Source organism: Porites lutea, chromosome 5, assembly GCF_958299795.1.
Source record: "Porites lutea chromosome 5, jaPorLute2.1, whole genome shotgun sequence".
In the NCBI taxonomy this organism is placed as follows: domain Eukaryota; kingdom Metazoa; phylum Cnidaria; class Anthozoa; order Scleractinia; family Poritidae; genus Porites; species Porites lutea.
In genome coordinates this window covers 29222322-29237385 of record NC_133205.1, presented here as the reverse complement: position 1 = coordinate 29237385, position 15064 = coordinate 29222322, and the positions used below count along the sequence as shown (strand labels likewise).

Sequence of the window (15064 nt, the reverse complement as noted above, 5' to 3'; positions counted from 1 at the left end):
GTTGGAGCCTGAGCGCTTATGCCTATTTTCAAACCGAGGGGGTCTGAGAAAAGTTCCTGTATTATGGCATAAACAACTCGAGACCCAGATAATCGAGATTTACCGGGCCAATATTGAACGAGAGACAGGCATTTAAAGACTCCGGAAATTAGTAAGAAGAATGCAGACTTCTGTTTAATGTGTACTTCCGGTCTCCTCCTAGAGGCGCTCCCCTCGCGCTTTCTCGATTGCCAACCCCCCCCCCCACCCCCCCGCTCCCCACCCTCACCTTCCCCTGCGTGACGCCTGTCATGCATACTAGGGGTTATTGAAAATTAGAATATGAAGGGATAACCACATAGCCCACCACCCCGACAGGGTGCCCCTGAGCTCCTTAGCGGACGACCTGGCTTATATGTATACCTTTTTCTACCCCTGCATCTTTCATTCTAAAATCAATATCACCCACCCCCCCCCCCCCCCCCACCACAAAATAATAAAAATAATAAACAATTACAACAACAGCGACACCAGCGTTGGAGTTTGGATATTTGGGTATCAATCGTCAGTTGAAGGGTGGTAACAAATTTTCTAATTTGATTTCTGCTTGAACGATGTAATTTAATGTGATGTACCATAACACTAATCATTCATGGCTAACGAAGGCGCGAGCCGCGAGCTCGCGTCTCATTTTGGGTGCTACTCACGTGACTGCTCGCGACTTCTCCAAATGGACAGCTTGCTCGTAGGCGAAAATAATACTAATAGCTCATGTACACAAACTTGCACAAAAAAGTTTACTGCACATAGTCTGCAAACCGTATAACCAACTACATAAATAGGTCTATTTACATCTTTAAGTCAACAAAACTTGGGTGTAGCGTTCTGTGATTAGAATTTTTTTGGTTATTGTGTCAAAATCCCTAAATCTCACTTGTTCCAGTTATACAACTGAAATTTCATTTTCAACTTGAATCACAAGTTACAGTTCATATTCATCATCAACTAATTGCAGTTTCTGGTTTCGCTGAGCCTTGTCTGTTACGGTCCCTCTCTCAATATTGAGATAGATTGTTTAGTTTTAAATGCATGGGCACAGTGACTTGTGTGGAGTCCGCTGTTCTGTCTAAATGTCTTGATGACGAGAAGCAAAGTCTGTTCAGGGAAGTCTGGGAACTATCGTGGATATCCGCTCGCTGTTCGTAAGGGGCGTACCTTCGTCTGTAAGAAAAAAAAATGTATATTTTATTTTTACATCTCCGATTTGAATGGCGATGGCAAAACTTTCTTTATGATATTGCAATCTGTAGTTAACCAGATGATCCTATAGGAATGTAATTTTAGTTCATTAGCTTCGAGGAGTTGCTTCGGTAGACAGAAAGAATCAAGTGCTTTACTAAGGAGGCAGGCCAGGATAAGTAAGTTGGAATGTTACATCAGTTTAAAAAGTTATAATTTGTTGGAGTTAAATCTAGTTTTCCGTGCCTTTCAACACGTCCTGGAGATGCCTTCATTACATTGCAACGGTTAACTATCGTATGCTCCGTTATTCATCTCCTTTGTTCCTCGCCAATAATATCTAATGTAACTCGCTTTGATGGTGTTGCAACAAGAAAATTTCGAAGTAACACTTGATTCTCATGAAACCGTCTTACACGTGCTAAGGGAGCCATTACCACATGCCAAAATGTTTTCCGATTAATACACAACAGTGGCTCAGCTTGACGCTCAAACATGGTGCACGCTTCTACCACAATAGCGATATTTACTCCGGTAGGACTCCCGCTGGGAAGTATTCTACTTCAGATTAACGTTAATTAGTTGTTTTAGTGGCACGCGACACGAGGGTAAACAAACAGAAACAAAATATCCCTCAAGATTAAACGTGGTGTACTTTTTCTATAACTGAATTCGAAGAAATTGTTATTAAATCAAAATAAAACAAAACACGTATCTCTGTGAAAAACGAACTCAATTCAACACCGGTGCAGCTTTTGAAATAAAACAGCAAGTCCACACTCTTCTGTGATGTAGCAATGTTACGTCAACTGGCCTACGACTGGGCATGTTCAGTGTACAAGTAGCTGCTACAGTAGCTTTTCTTTTTAAAGTTCATTATTTTTACTATTAGTTTTAATTGCATGTTTTCATTAGAATCAAGGCGCGTGTTTTAAGTGAGTTCGATTAATCGTAGTACCCCATGCAGATAACATGAAAAACCAACGACTTGATTGGAAAATTGCCTTTTACAAAGCGAATCGCAACAAAGACAACGCCTGACATTCGGGACACGATAAACTGATGTCTTTGTTGGTTCTCGGTAGGTTCTTTAAATTCTAAGGAAATCATTCGAAATTTTGTCTTTCTTAAGTCTGTATAAATTTACCCAAAGGTATTATTACCAAAATTTGGTAACTCAGTAAGAATCTCTTCAAATGTCATTAATTAAAAAAATAAAAAATAAAAAATCAGTGGAAAAATGCTATTGAACCCTTTTGTGACCTTAATCTTAATCTCTCTTAAGTTTTTTCTCCAGACTCCTGTAAGTTAATTTAACTGAAGAGGTGAATATACCACCACATGTTTCCCCACTTAAAGGGTGACATCATTTGGTCAGCAATTCTGGACAGGTCGAGAATGGAATGAAATAAAACCTTTTTGTATGTTGAAAAATCGAGAAAAATCTAACCAAAAGAGGTTTCAAAAGACTGGATGTTTCAAAAACAAACTTTATCAGTGTTTAAAACGTTCCATTGGGTGGCCCCATTGATTAAGTTCGAACTGATATATTGCAATTAAAAAAGATAATTATGCACTCCTGTTCCAAATTTAACGATCCTGGATATGTTACTATCCTGCTAAACCGGCAAATTTTAAAACTGAAATAAAGTATCCAAGCTGGGCTGTGCAATATAAGTAACTGAAAGCACATGAGATCCTGTTATAGAAGTGATACTCAGGTAGAGTTTGTAAAATTTTTGCTAGCTCGAATCCAATATGGTCCCCCCGAGGTAAGTATTACGTCAAAAAATAGTTTTTGAAAAGACCTTCAAAGTGTTAATATTCTCAATCTGTTCTATGTTCATTACATATTATACTGTTTTCACTTGATGCCACCATAAATTTATCTTTTCCTCTCTATTTGTTACTTAGTGGTTAAGTTAATTAATCCGCTTTAAGAAAAGGAAGTAGATTTCTTAAACATTCTAGAATCGGATACGTTATTAATTGCAAAGAGCTCAGTCGTTCATTGGTTCCTTCAATAGTGTGGCACGCGACATGAGAGAAACCAATGAAACGCTACTAGGATACTCATTTCAGTCTAAATTTAACTCCTTGTCAATTAGAAAAGAGAATTAAATTTGCTCATGACAATAACCTCCAATACTCTTTTCAGACCTACAGATGACAGTAAAATGAAGGTATATTTTTAGTCCGAAAACTAGTTGATATCTTAATAACTGAAAGTGGCGCAACAATGCTATTAGCCGATGTCACGTATTGAGTTTCTTTGCTTGTTTCGTGCTTTAATCTCTCATTTAAGAGCACATTTCTATTTTCTAAAAAGGAAAGCATTTTGATTTCGATCTCTTTTGTTCTTTTAAGGAAAGTAAAACAGTAATGACGTGTGCCCGGCACGCGGCACGCGGCGACAACAAAAGAAATGTTTTGTTAAAACTTTCATAGTAATTGAGTAACTATAAGCTGGAATGTCTAAATGGCACTAACTTTAAACTTAACATGCATGTTAACAAGACCTGATCTTGTATATTTCTTAATATCGACATGCTTAAGAGAATAATTGAAAAATATCTCATTTATGTTGAGTATCTGATTGGTGCCATAAAAGGCCACAAAATTAATTAATGATTATAAGATCGAAAAGATATTTATACCAATATTGAATGAGTTTTTTTTCTCTCATATGTGAATTCATTTTGTACAAAACACGCGCATGTTATTAAAAGAAAATGCTGATGAAAGCTTAAGTGTCCATCCGATAGTGGAAGAAAAGAAGTATGGCGCTTAATTTGATTTTCCAGAAAGATATCTGCTGCTAATAAGGTCTAGAAACCTCTTAGAACACTTACACCAAGTATACCTGACCACCGGTGTCATTCTTTCAATTTCACTCCAGCTACGGTCGTATTCAAGAGTTCAGTTGCGCAAGAAGCCACAAAAATGTAAATCTCTATTCTTTTAGAGTTATACGTTTCCACGCACGTTAGTTCTGGACAATTGTCCACGTGGTAGGGGTTGTAAAATTTCAATATGTGAAAAGCTGAATATGATGAAGGACGATGAATGTTCCCGAATACGGTCTTTTGTAGGTATGCTTTCAGACTATAACGATAACCGTGTACTCTAAATCCATATAGAATACATAAAAACATAGTTAACTAAGAAAACTAGATTCATATTTCTAAGATCTGAAGATATACTCAAAACGGCTGACATACAAAAAAAGTACCTAAGGGCATATTTTTTGAGATGGATATAAAAGATCAAATTAGGCAATATGATCATCTCTGTGAAAGAAACATAGATCATTAATTAGCTGGCTTTGTGTCTGAAGAGCCAAGACTGTTATTGACCTGAAGAACCCTTGAAATAAATAGAGTCAGTCTGTGAAAGACGACGAATTATCAATTGGAAGCTCAAGAATGAAAACTATGTCACTTCCGCCAAGAAGTGTTTGTAAAATTTATCCAAGGTAAGATTAATATCAAACACGGTCAAGAAGACTGAAGAGTGTAATCTAAATAACGGAGCCAGAAAACGGCCTTTTTAGACTCCCTCGAAAAATATCCATAAGGTATGTTGTTATACATCTGCTGAATGACAAGTGAACATTTGTCTGTGTCCGATTTTACTTCCAGTCCCCTGTATAAACTTGACAAAGTCCTCTTTGCTAACAGGATTGGTCTTTGTACTCCACGCAGTAATTTAATGAAATTTAACGATTCAAATGCAGCGCATTCTACGCTCGAGCCTAAGTTGATAAATTCACTTTTCCTGGGGTCGAATACAAAGCGACGATTTTGCTCATTAAAACGATAAAAAATGGAAGGAAACTCAAAGAAATCAGTCAAAAGATATCAGTTTGAAGTTTGGGAAATGTGAGTTAAATTATGTGAAGATACGGCACAATACGAGCCAGCTCGAGGCACATATGATCGCCGTTTGAATAAACTGCCGCTCCAGTTTTAGATAATAAATGCGATGGCCTCTGCTAATAGTTGCTCGTCATACAAAACTCAAGAAACTGAAAAAAAAAAAAAGAAAAAAAAAAAGATTCCACGAATGCCGCTCTTCATGCCTCAACTTAACTCAGCACAAGATGATTTCAGAAACAGTGTTTTAATTTGGCCTTAAATCATGTTAAATGGGTCCGCAGTTGAACATGTACATAATTAAGCCTCGGAGCAGGGTGATGATTGTAGCCTATATTGGTTCACATTTAACAAACTGGACTAGATTGCCATAATAGGCAGCCGTTTCAGATTATTTCCAAAAAACCCGACCCTTATTTCCCTTCTACTTCTGCAACACTAGCTGCCCACCACGTGGCTCTGGAAAAGTGGGTTCTATCCACGGACTTGTAAACTGCAAAAAAGATTTCTGAAGGATATCTAGTGCAATGTTTACTGTCCTTAAAGTCGTTCAACTTTTTTACCCTTAACAGTGAAATCTTAACTTTCATTATATGGTTTTTGACAATAAAAAAAGCTCTGAGAGTAACAATGCTTGAACTTTTCTATCATTGTGTTTTATCTGTACTTCGTTTCGTATTGTTAGTGTAAAAGTCAATTATGCTAATTTAGAAAATTTTAGTTTTACGGATATGACATAAAAGTTAGAAACGCGAACGAACTATATCTGATGACACAGATAAAATAAAACAGTTTTTTAAGAAAAATTAATTCCATATAATTTTAACAAAGGAAAAACATGTTTCACCCACACCCGGATTAAAAGTTAGGCTACGAAGAGTCCGTGCCTTTCTAAGTTTCGTCGCAGCAACTGATATATATTATAAACACTGTCAAATGCAGCACATTGCAAGTGCGATGAGATGCTACTACTTAACATGATCAAGTGCATGCTTTCAGTTTATTCTATTATATCTCACAGCTTTATGTGATTTTTTAACAATATATCTTTTCGTTTTCCCTTCTTCGAATCGACATAATTCAAAAAACGCTGTTTAATTCATTTAAAAACTTTTTAAACTTAGAAAAGCGCGATCAAATGCATGAGTGACAAAGGAATCAAAAGGATGAAAATGGTTCCTTGAACCTATTTGTGTTTTCTTTAGGTTAATAATGAATGTTACATAATTTTCTTTTTTCATTTGTGAAGGCTTATCTGAATTCTAGATAAGCTAATTGTTGCCTAAATTGCAAGCAAACAGACTAAGCCCTTTGTGAAATGATTTTAGTGCTGTAGAGAAAAAATAACTTTTTAGATCATTTTTGCCGTTCTGGTTTTGAAATAGTACCGACTTTCCAAAGTGATAACCGGAACAAGTAAAGCCTCTGAAAAACCCCTTCTTTAGAATCGCGCATATTACAATCAGTACCCAAATTTAAACTGTTTTGGTTTGATTCAATAGTAACTCAGTTTCCAATGGATTAGAGTTAAGAATCGTTCCATACAAAAACTGTATTTCGCTTTATAAAACGGGCTTGACATGAAATCCGACGCATTTAGCTAATTTACCGGCGGTGTGTATTTTTTGTGTATTGTTTCAAAATACACTCATGTATCGAATCTTTGTCCAATAATTGTGTTATCGCTTGCGATTCACTTTTAAGATAAAAAGCTTTTTCTTATTACCGTTTTTATCTCGCATGTAAATGTTGCTCAGTAGATAAAATAAAACAAATTTTGCCCGTTTTGTCAGATTTTCGCGACTTTTTGCTGAGTGATACGATAATGATATGAATAACAAGAAAGTCACAAACCGATCGAATAATCAGCTGGTTGCGGATAATAGTTATTTATCTTTAAAAAAAAAATCATAAAAAATTTAATGTTTACGTACCTAGATCCTTTGTCGCGAAATCCTTTAGCAAAAGGATTATGGTCGATTTTCATCTGAATCAACTGAAAAAACAACAAACAAACAATCTTAAGTGTGTCAAATAAGGATCAGTTTTGTAGAAAACTGCATGTATCTTTAAGGGAAAAAATTGAACTATTTCTAATTTGACATTTTTATACATTCCATAGATACCTATGCTTTATTTCTCTACCAAAATACTTCGTCAAAAGTAGCCACCTATTGTTGTTATATCATGTTGATCTAAAATCATAAAGACTCTTTTCCGCGACCAGTTCTTATTCGCAAATAGATAATTATAATTGGTTACTTTGTAGCATCACTTCAAGTAAACGTAAGAAAGCTTTAAACGTTTAGTTCAGGGAACTCTAAAATTGAAGAATATTAGTTGATTAAATTACTTTGAAAATAAAAGTGACTATTGAAAGTTTAGTGCTGGTCTTAAAAATGGAACACAGTTTTATACAATTCATACCTCTTCGTTCTGATACGTTGTTACAGCAATGAATGTTGTCTCGGGAAACACGTATGTTGAACAGGAAACCTTTGCGCCTTCTTCAGTTTCCTCTACAACGTGAATCCTCGGTTGATATTTTCTGTTTGGACTAAGGTGAAGCTGTCAATGATAATTAAAATACACATTAAGCCTAAAAGCGTTCAAAACCTTTATTATTGGTTTCGAACCCCTTTTAAAATAGTAATTCTACCTAATTCTGATTGTAGTGATATGCGAACACCCCGGAGAAGTACATCAAATAATAGATGAAGCTTTCGACTCGTACTAAAAAAATGAATAGATATATAATACATAAGTTCTGGCGGGCAAATAAAAACTTTTCCTTTTAGTGTAAATTCACCAAAATAGTTTACTTCAAATTAGATTATTTCGCTTCGTAGTTCGTTTTGGCGAGCCGTGAGTCGCTTTCGCAAATTTGCATTGTTAGTTTCTTCATGAACAAAGTTTATAATTTGAGGTTTTCCAGTTTAATATCACGTTTGCTTTCTTTTGATTTATTGAATATCTCTTTAAATTCTTTTATCCTAATCGACGGCTTGCGTTGGCTAAGTAATATCTTAAATCGTTCATAAAACTGTAACAAAATACGAACAACTCAAAATTAAACACGAGGTCGCGGAACGTATGAATACCAGAGACAAAGAGAGCGATTTATGAATAAGTAATGAGCTCGGTCAATTGGAAAATTACAAAATTTGCCAATTCGCTATGGCAAAAAAGTCTCTTAATACCCCATGACATCTCCTGCGGCTTTATGCACACCGAGAATTTATGCCGCAGTAACTGAGAAACCTTTGATCGACTCGATATGTTGGTTTATGTAGACGAAAACAGCTAAAAATGTTAGAGTATTTTAGTGCGTTTAGTTTCTCTGACATTTTGGCTTTTCACAACACATGCGTACTGAAATTCGTTCCCGTCATTCTTTGTGTTTTTGTCTTTGATGAAAACGGGGCGAAGCGTTCATAAAAACGCCATTTTTATCTTCAGTTTCAGATACGAAAACCACGTGAATTTTATTAAAATAAGGTGGAAATATCGAAATACAAAAGATTGCGTTCGAGATTAATTAAAACTTGAACTTTCATTAGGTACAGTATCCTTTTCGGATGTAATTACAAAATTGCATTACCTCGCCATCTTTGAATGGACCAACTCTTCGGTTTGTGAGTCGAACCTTCTTAAAGTCGACGCCGTTTTTCATCCAGTACAGGCCTGTATGCGCCACCTCATCGGCTTGGTAGGACTGTATGTACGGCAACGCATGCATTTCGCTGGCCATTCCATTCACTTGCCATATATTGTTGACAAAGGTGTAAGCGTAGCCGTCGACGGGAACGATATCGACATGTACGGAGTAGTATCGTCTCGGGTCCATGCCAAGGAACGACAGAGCAAGAGTTGGGAACATTCTCCTGCAAGAAATCAATCATTTTAGCATCAGATAAGTTAAAGTAAATAGATAAAGTGTCAGGTACCCCGGCTGGGACTGCTGCTTAATAATCATTTAGACTGTACTCACCGCAATAGCTACATCAGTAGCAGGTGAAAGATCTCTACACATGCGCTTTCGTGATGAAAGTTTTCTGTCATTGTCTGGGCACTACGAGCTGTTAGAAGCTGTTCAATGTGAGTGGACTTAAGAAGCTGTTGAGACCCTTCTTAGAAGGGGTAAGCACCCCGGTCGTTTAGTTATGCGTGACCCGCAGTAGGGCTTAAACGATTCCGGGTCTGAATCACAGAGAATGCAAAACTCAGAGATTTGAACTGAAAGTAATCTACGGGGCACATGCTAGGTGCCTAATGTCATCTGTTTCAAATGATCTCTCCTCTCATTAGCGGAAGGAAAAAACATCGTTCATTATTTTAAGAGTCACAAACAAAGAGACACACCCATAAAAAGCGGGGCACGTGCTAAACACAATCTGCGCTAAATCCCTAAGTGGTTGTTTACTTTACTAGCTCCATATGCCTATCTGCCTTTGTGGTTTTGTTGCTATCTGCGCCTTTTCTCCTCCTTCGCTGCGACGAATTTTATAGCAGAGTGAGGTTATGAACAGCAGAGCTTTTCATCAAATATACACTGGCTTTTCAAAACGAAGAAGCTGAAAGAAACATCCCTGCTCTGTGTTGCTGGCCATGGTGTTATGGCTGTTAACGATACTAGAAAATATCCAGTTCTGTATTAGCCAACAAGAAAAACATGCCGTTCTCATTTATAAATAAAGTTTTATCTGCAAATAAAACTCTAGCCAGCGAAGAGAATCCACCACATCTGTTTAAGCTCCTTCTAAATCCCTTACAAGCACTAACAAATACCCCCAGTCTAAGCAAGGGCTCTTTTCCTATACCCAAACAAAAACAATTAAATAATCTAATAAACCAGGCATAGAGCTCTATACTTGAAATCTTTCCATCCCTCGGGGCATTATGTTTGTTGTATCGGTCTTAGGGATTATCTAAAACTTTTGTGTAAGCGTGATTGATCAAGGAGGACACACAATTAAATTACTTTTAGGACATTTTCAGTGCTTGGAAAGATAAGCGATCAAAAACCTCTTTGTGCCCACATGTGAATAATACTTATCTTCATTATATCTGGGGATTTTTTTGCATATTAAAAGTCACTAGCCTGAATTTTAATAACACTACACCTGGAAGTGATAATAGCAATCTTGATCTTTAAAAGCTTCCATTGCAGGTATTAGAGATCGCCCTTAAGTCTTCAACTTAGCCAGTTTGAAAACGCTGAGGCTCGATTAAGAGAGTTTAAAGTGGATTAATGATACAGTATTTTGTGTTGCTCTACTAAAAGCCTTATCTGACACTAAACACAAAACATAGTTTGAAAGAATATTGTTAATAAACGCTTCTTTGGTTTTTGAAAACAGAATTATTTAGTATTGATAAAGTGCAAATGTTATTTATGCATTGACGCACTAAATTCACACTCAAGGATTCCTTCAATTGCATAGTTATAGACAACATTTTACCATGCAAGAGTTAAAAAGTTTCTCACACACTCAGTAGCTGAAAAGACTTAATTGCGCACAATAAACGTACTATTTGCTGGTCTAAATTTCATCCCCACGCCTAAACACAATTGAATCGTGATGAACAAATTGACTTGTATCAAAGGCACATGCGGAGAAAGCAAATCAACAGCTTAAAGGAAAGCAAAAAGAGATTTGCTTTGTTTGTTACACATGGGAGTATCATAGAACAGAACATAAAACTTCAGTGGCACGCGACCCCATTCTTCACTTTCAGAAACCCGGGTGAATACGAAAAATATCTTTTAACATGACGTCACGAAATGGTAAAAATGCGGAGTTCAAAAGAGAAATGACAGATAATAACTTAGGAGCTAAACAGATATATTATTTTTCATACTTCTGGCGAGGGATTAGCCGGGTCGGATGTTTTGTGCAATTATCGAAACACGAATTAAGAAAACCGAGCTGCCCGCAGCGAAAATAATCGTTGCCTGAATTAAATGCGAAAAGAATTATTCCTCTGGTGAGTTAGTTTTAGTTTGTGTTTCAAAGACGACAATTGTGACAGCTCTGGATTTGAATGGAAGAAAGATCGTTTCTTTGTATTGTGGGGAGAAGTTTCTTAGTATTGGAGTTCCGGTAAAGTTTGTTAAGTCAAGGTAGCAAGTTGTTTCACGCGAGCGGTTAGGGAATTTACACCAAAACCACCGATGTTTAAGTCTGCTCACAATCTTTCTTTTTTTTGCTTTTCAAAAGCAACGTAAGGTGAACTGACAAGAAAGGATACTACAGGCTGTTTTAAAACAAATCTTAACACGCAGCCATTTTCAAAGGTGTGAAATTTTGTAAAATGTGGCGGAATTCCTTAGTTATTTAATAACTTTTCATTTCCAATAATTTGGGTAATTTTCACGGTTGTCTCAAGCAATATGTAATAAAGAATCTTGTTTTTATGTCAAGTGGTACATAAACATTTGAAGTGACTTTTTGAAAAGTCATATTTCAAACTTTTTGCCTTTACGCTGTAGCGAAACATGATCTGTTACTAAATAAAGCAAGTTTACAACACATTAAATGATAAATTTTCTCACCTTCCAGTGCGAGTGATGACCATTTCTGTGCCGCAGGCGTAAAATTTCCACCAAAGGTCACTTTGCTGCATTGCAACTTGTACTTCGCGTTGGACATCCAAAATTCTCATTTGAGGCGATAACAGTGAAGTTGGGTCTTTCAAAGTGTCTATAGTTCTAACCAGATCGCAACAGGCTGCTAACTGATGCAGAGGATCGCTGTTTGAACCATTTTTTTCCATTTCTCGTTTGACATTGCCGTCAGCGTATTTATCGCCTCTCGGATATTCTCCGTTTAAAATGCTCTGGATGGAATAGCTCTCGCATTCTTCCTTTGTGGGAGCACAGCTCATAGCCTTGTGTGCAGACAGGTCATTTTTGTGTCCAGTCCAACAATTCTCTCTTTCTGTGTAAACTGTCAAGGGCGGATTCATCTCTCTTGTTCTACTAGCGTTGGAATTTCCTTGAAGATCCTTTGTCAGTAGGCTGGCGATAGAGAAAGCTGCCGCTTTTGGTGAGAGATTTTCACTGTCTTCTGCTCGTTGACTCATGGTTTTGTTCCCGTTGAGTTTTGATCACTTTCGTCAGAAGACAACTCCAGAAGTCAGTAACACGGTTGGTTTATAACAAGTATCACCTCTACACCGCGTTTGGTCTAACAGCGCCACACAATGAATACTAGATCGCTCTTGTGCGACGTGCAAATTGATTGGCTAGTGGCATAAACAATCCCCCTAATTGACCCTCGAGACACCAAGTTTATACAAAACTGCTTTGAAGTGCAAAAGGTGTCTTGCGAACAATTCACTGTTGGGCGTTAATTGCTCACAAAGTCTGTATTCAAGAGCTTGTGATTGGGCGGTCCTGCTTAGCGCAAGGCAGTCTAGGAAAGAAATTTCGCCTGCGGTTGGGGCAGGTGTAAAACGTTGAGGTTTTTGGTTTTGTGTCTTATCGGTTAGGATTAATACCGGCCAATTAAAACTTTCTGAAGACTGGCTTATGACGCAGCTGATAGTATTCAGATAAAGCGCGCGCAACAAAGGTCCACGATGACCACAAACGTTTAAAAGTTAGGGAAGCAGCCTAATTGATTTGCGCAAATAAGTGTGTTGAGGGTGATTTCACCGCTGCGTGCTCTGTGTCAAGAGAAGCAAATAAAGATCATAACACGCCAACCCGGAACAAGCACTGCGCGCAGATGAATCCGGCAATAGCAATGCTAAGAGCTTTGATTGTTTTAGCAGAGATGTAACATTTGTTCTCAAGAAATATTTCTCTTATGAGCGTAGGAATGAAATTAAAGTTGACTTTGACATTTTGACGATGGTCAGCCAATAATCACTCTGGTTATTTGGTGCGGATAATTTTCTCACTCGTTTTTTATGTTATGAAACAAAGCGTAGTCACACTCAATCATACATTATACAGTTACCAAATCGCTGATCTAATCAGTGTTCTTATTTTAATCTTGCTTATTTACTCTTTCAGAATGTCATTCTTTATGTATCTAACTCTTGTTAGAGTGTTTCGCACAAGCTGCCACCGTATCTAAATGTTATATTGACTATAATGGCAGATATCTTGTTCAGGGATTGTCTACAGTCGCACTGCTAGCTTCATTTACGGACATGCGATCAGAAAATCAAAACAGTTTTAAGCCTTTTATTTACATTTTTCTCATGTATTATTAGTTCACTAAGACACGCCAAGTCATTGACCGTGACAAGGAAATAAAAACAATTGGTGCGAAAGATAGAAAAGGCCCTTTGGGACTTACGCAGTCCACTTCTGCAAAGTTGTGAAAAAATCCTTTCAGATAAAGCTCCTTTGAAATGATTTCCTAGATTGCAAACACATTCAGATCACTTGTGTTTTTTCTTTGTCAGCGTTTAAGCGTGAAAACCATGATTTCGGTAAGGAGTAACTTGCTCAAGCCCACGCCACCACAAGAGGCGCGGGGGTTTAAGAAATCCTACAAGAAAATGATATAGCAAATATAGACGCAAATACTTTTGCAGTTTCGAAAAGAAGACTTGATGGGCAAAATTTGCGCTCCCGCAACAAATGCGTGCGTTAATCGCTGCTTTGTTTTTATTGGAATAGGGGAATATAGAGAGATCAGTCATATAATTTTCAAAGGGATAGAAGATATCCGACCATCTTTGGTGGTAATTTAAAAAGGAAACGCGATGCATGAAACTTGCCCGCGTTCTGTGTACCGTCAGAACGGGTCTAGTTATTCTTAAAACGACAAATACACGCCACGTTTTGAAAGTGATATAATGCTTATGTATAAGGCTTCGTGGTACAAGCTAAGCATGCGTAATTGGATAACAACTTCGGGGGAGATGAACCGTTTAGCCACCAAACCTGAATACCGGTAGTTAAAGTCGCGAGACATTTTGGATAACATAATAATCAATTCTCAGTTTCCGGAATCTTAGCGGGTGCGTTAAGACTTGGACAGTCTCATTTCAGTCTTTCCAAGGTAAGGTACCACAGTGGTCACACGAGCCGAGTAGGATGATTTCGAGGTGCAGGTTTCTGAAGTCTGTTTGGTTTGATGGGACGGAATGATCGGCCCACGCCTTTCAAAGTGGAGAACCAGGGGGCAGCCTGTGAGCATACTCTCCGTTTTGGAGGTAAATCGCAAGTAGACGGCGAGGGAATTGAAAAATGAATTGGGTGTGTGGCGGGGATGGAATGAGTCCCTCGCTCCGGCTTGCTGGATTGCCCAGATTGTAACAATGGAAATTTAGCAAAAGAATGCCTAAAATTTTATTCTTATTCAGTTTAAACTTAAAAGTAGGTGCATTTTACTGTTCCCACATAAACCCTTTTTTTAGGTTACGTACTCTTGCAATTTACTGGTAGTATTCCTGTGCGTGAGAATGGGCTGCCTGTAATCTTATCTTGACAGTGAAAGGTCTAGGACTTAGACTGGAAACAAAATGGCGGTCTCCAGCGTTCGGAGTCGTCGTGCTCTGAAATTTCTGTTTAATTCCTGGAGAAAATCAGAGGGAAGGCGGTTTGTTTCAGCAGGTAATGTTTAATAACCTGAACGTACTCGGATCTTTCCATAGCTCGTAGTCAATTACTAAGCGTATAAACTACTGAAGGTCGTTTAGAGACTGCAAGCTCATTTCGATTCTTAAATCTGTTAATAGTCCCAAAAAGTGATAAAACCAAAACGTAAATATGAAAAATTGGTATAATAGCCCTTCTTCTGTTGTTCGCAACCCTTCGCTTCTCATTTCCTAGCCTGCGTAGCAAGCGTTTGCGCGAAAGTTAGAGCGGGAGCAAAAAGAAAAAAGGGGGGGGGAGGGGGGGGTGGGAAAGAGGATGGGAGAAGAGGAAACGCTTGCCCGCAAACCCCACGATTCTGAAAAACGCCCCTTGATATTTCACGGTTCGGTTCATTTGTAAATTGACAGCT

The 15064-nt window shown here is 37.7% G+C and overlaps 2 protein-coding genes across 4 annotated transcripts in view; one reads left to right on the top strand and one right to left on the bottom strand.

Moving 5' to 3' along the window:
* Nucleotides 1-805: 805 nt before the first annotated feature.
* Nucleotides 806-12222, bottom strand: LOC140939186 (T-box transcription factor TBX5-like). Its single transcript, XM_073388756.1, has 5 exons — nucleotides 11650-12222; nucleotides 8695-8977; nucleotides 7521-7661; nucleotides 7028-7089; nucleotides 806-1200 (listed from the first exon to the last, which is right to left on the bottom strand). The coding sequence occupies exons 1-5, from the start codon at nucleotides 12177-12179 to the stop codon at nucleotides 1035-1037; spliced, it is 1182 nt and encodes a 393-aa protein (XP_073244857.1). The 5' UTR covers nucleotides 12180-12222; the 3' UTR covers nucleotides 806-1034.
* Nucleotides 12223-14568: 2346 nt separating this feature from the next.
* LOC140939192 (ubiquinone biosynthesis protein COQ4 homolog, mitochondrial-like) overlaps nucleotides 14569-15064 on the top strand; it is a 30642-nt gene continuing 30146 nt past the window's right edge. For all 3 annotated transcript variants that reach the window (XM_073388760.1, XM_073388762.1, XM_073388761.1), the window contains exon 1: nucleotides 14569-14670. In XM_073388760.1, the coding sequence (XP_073244861.1) occupies nucleotides 14580-14670 (91 nt within the window). In that variant the 5' untranslated portion in view covers nucleotides 14569-14579. The remainder of the gene's footprint in view (nucleotides 14671-15064) is intronic.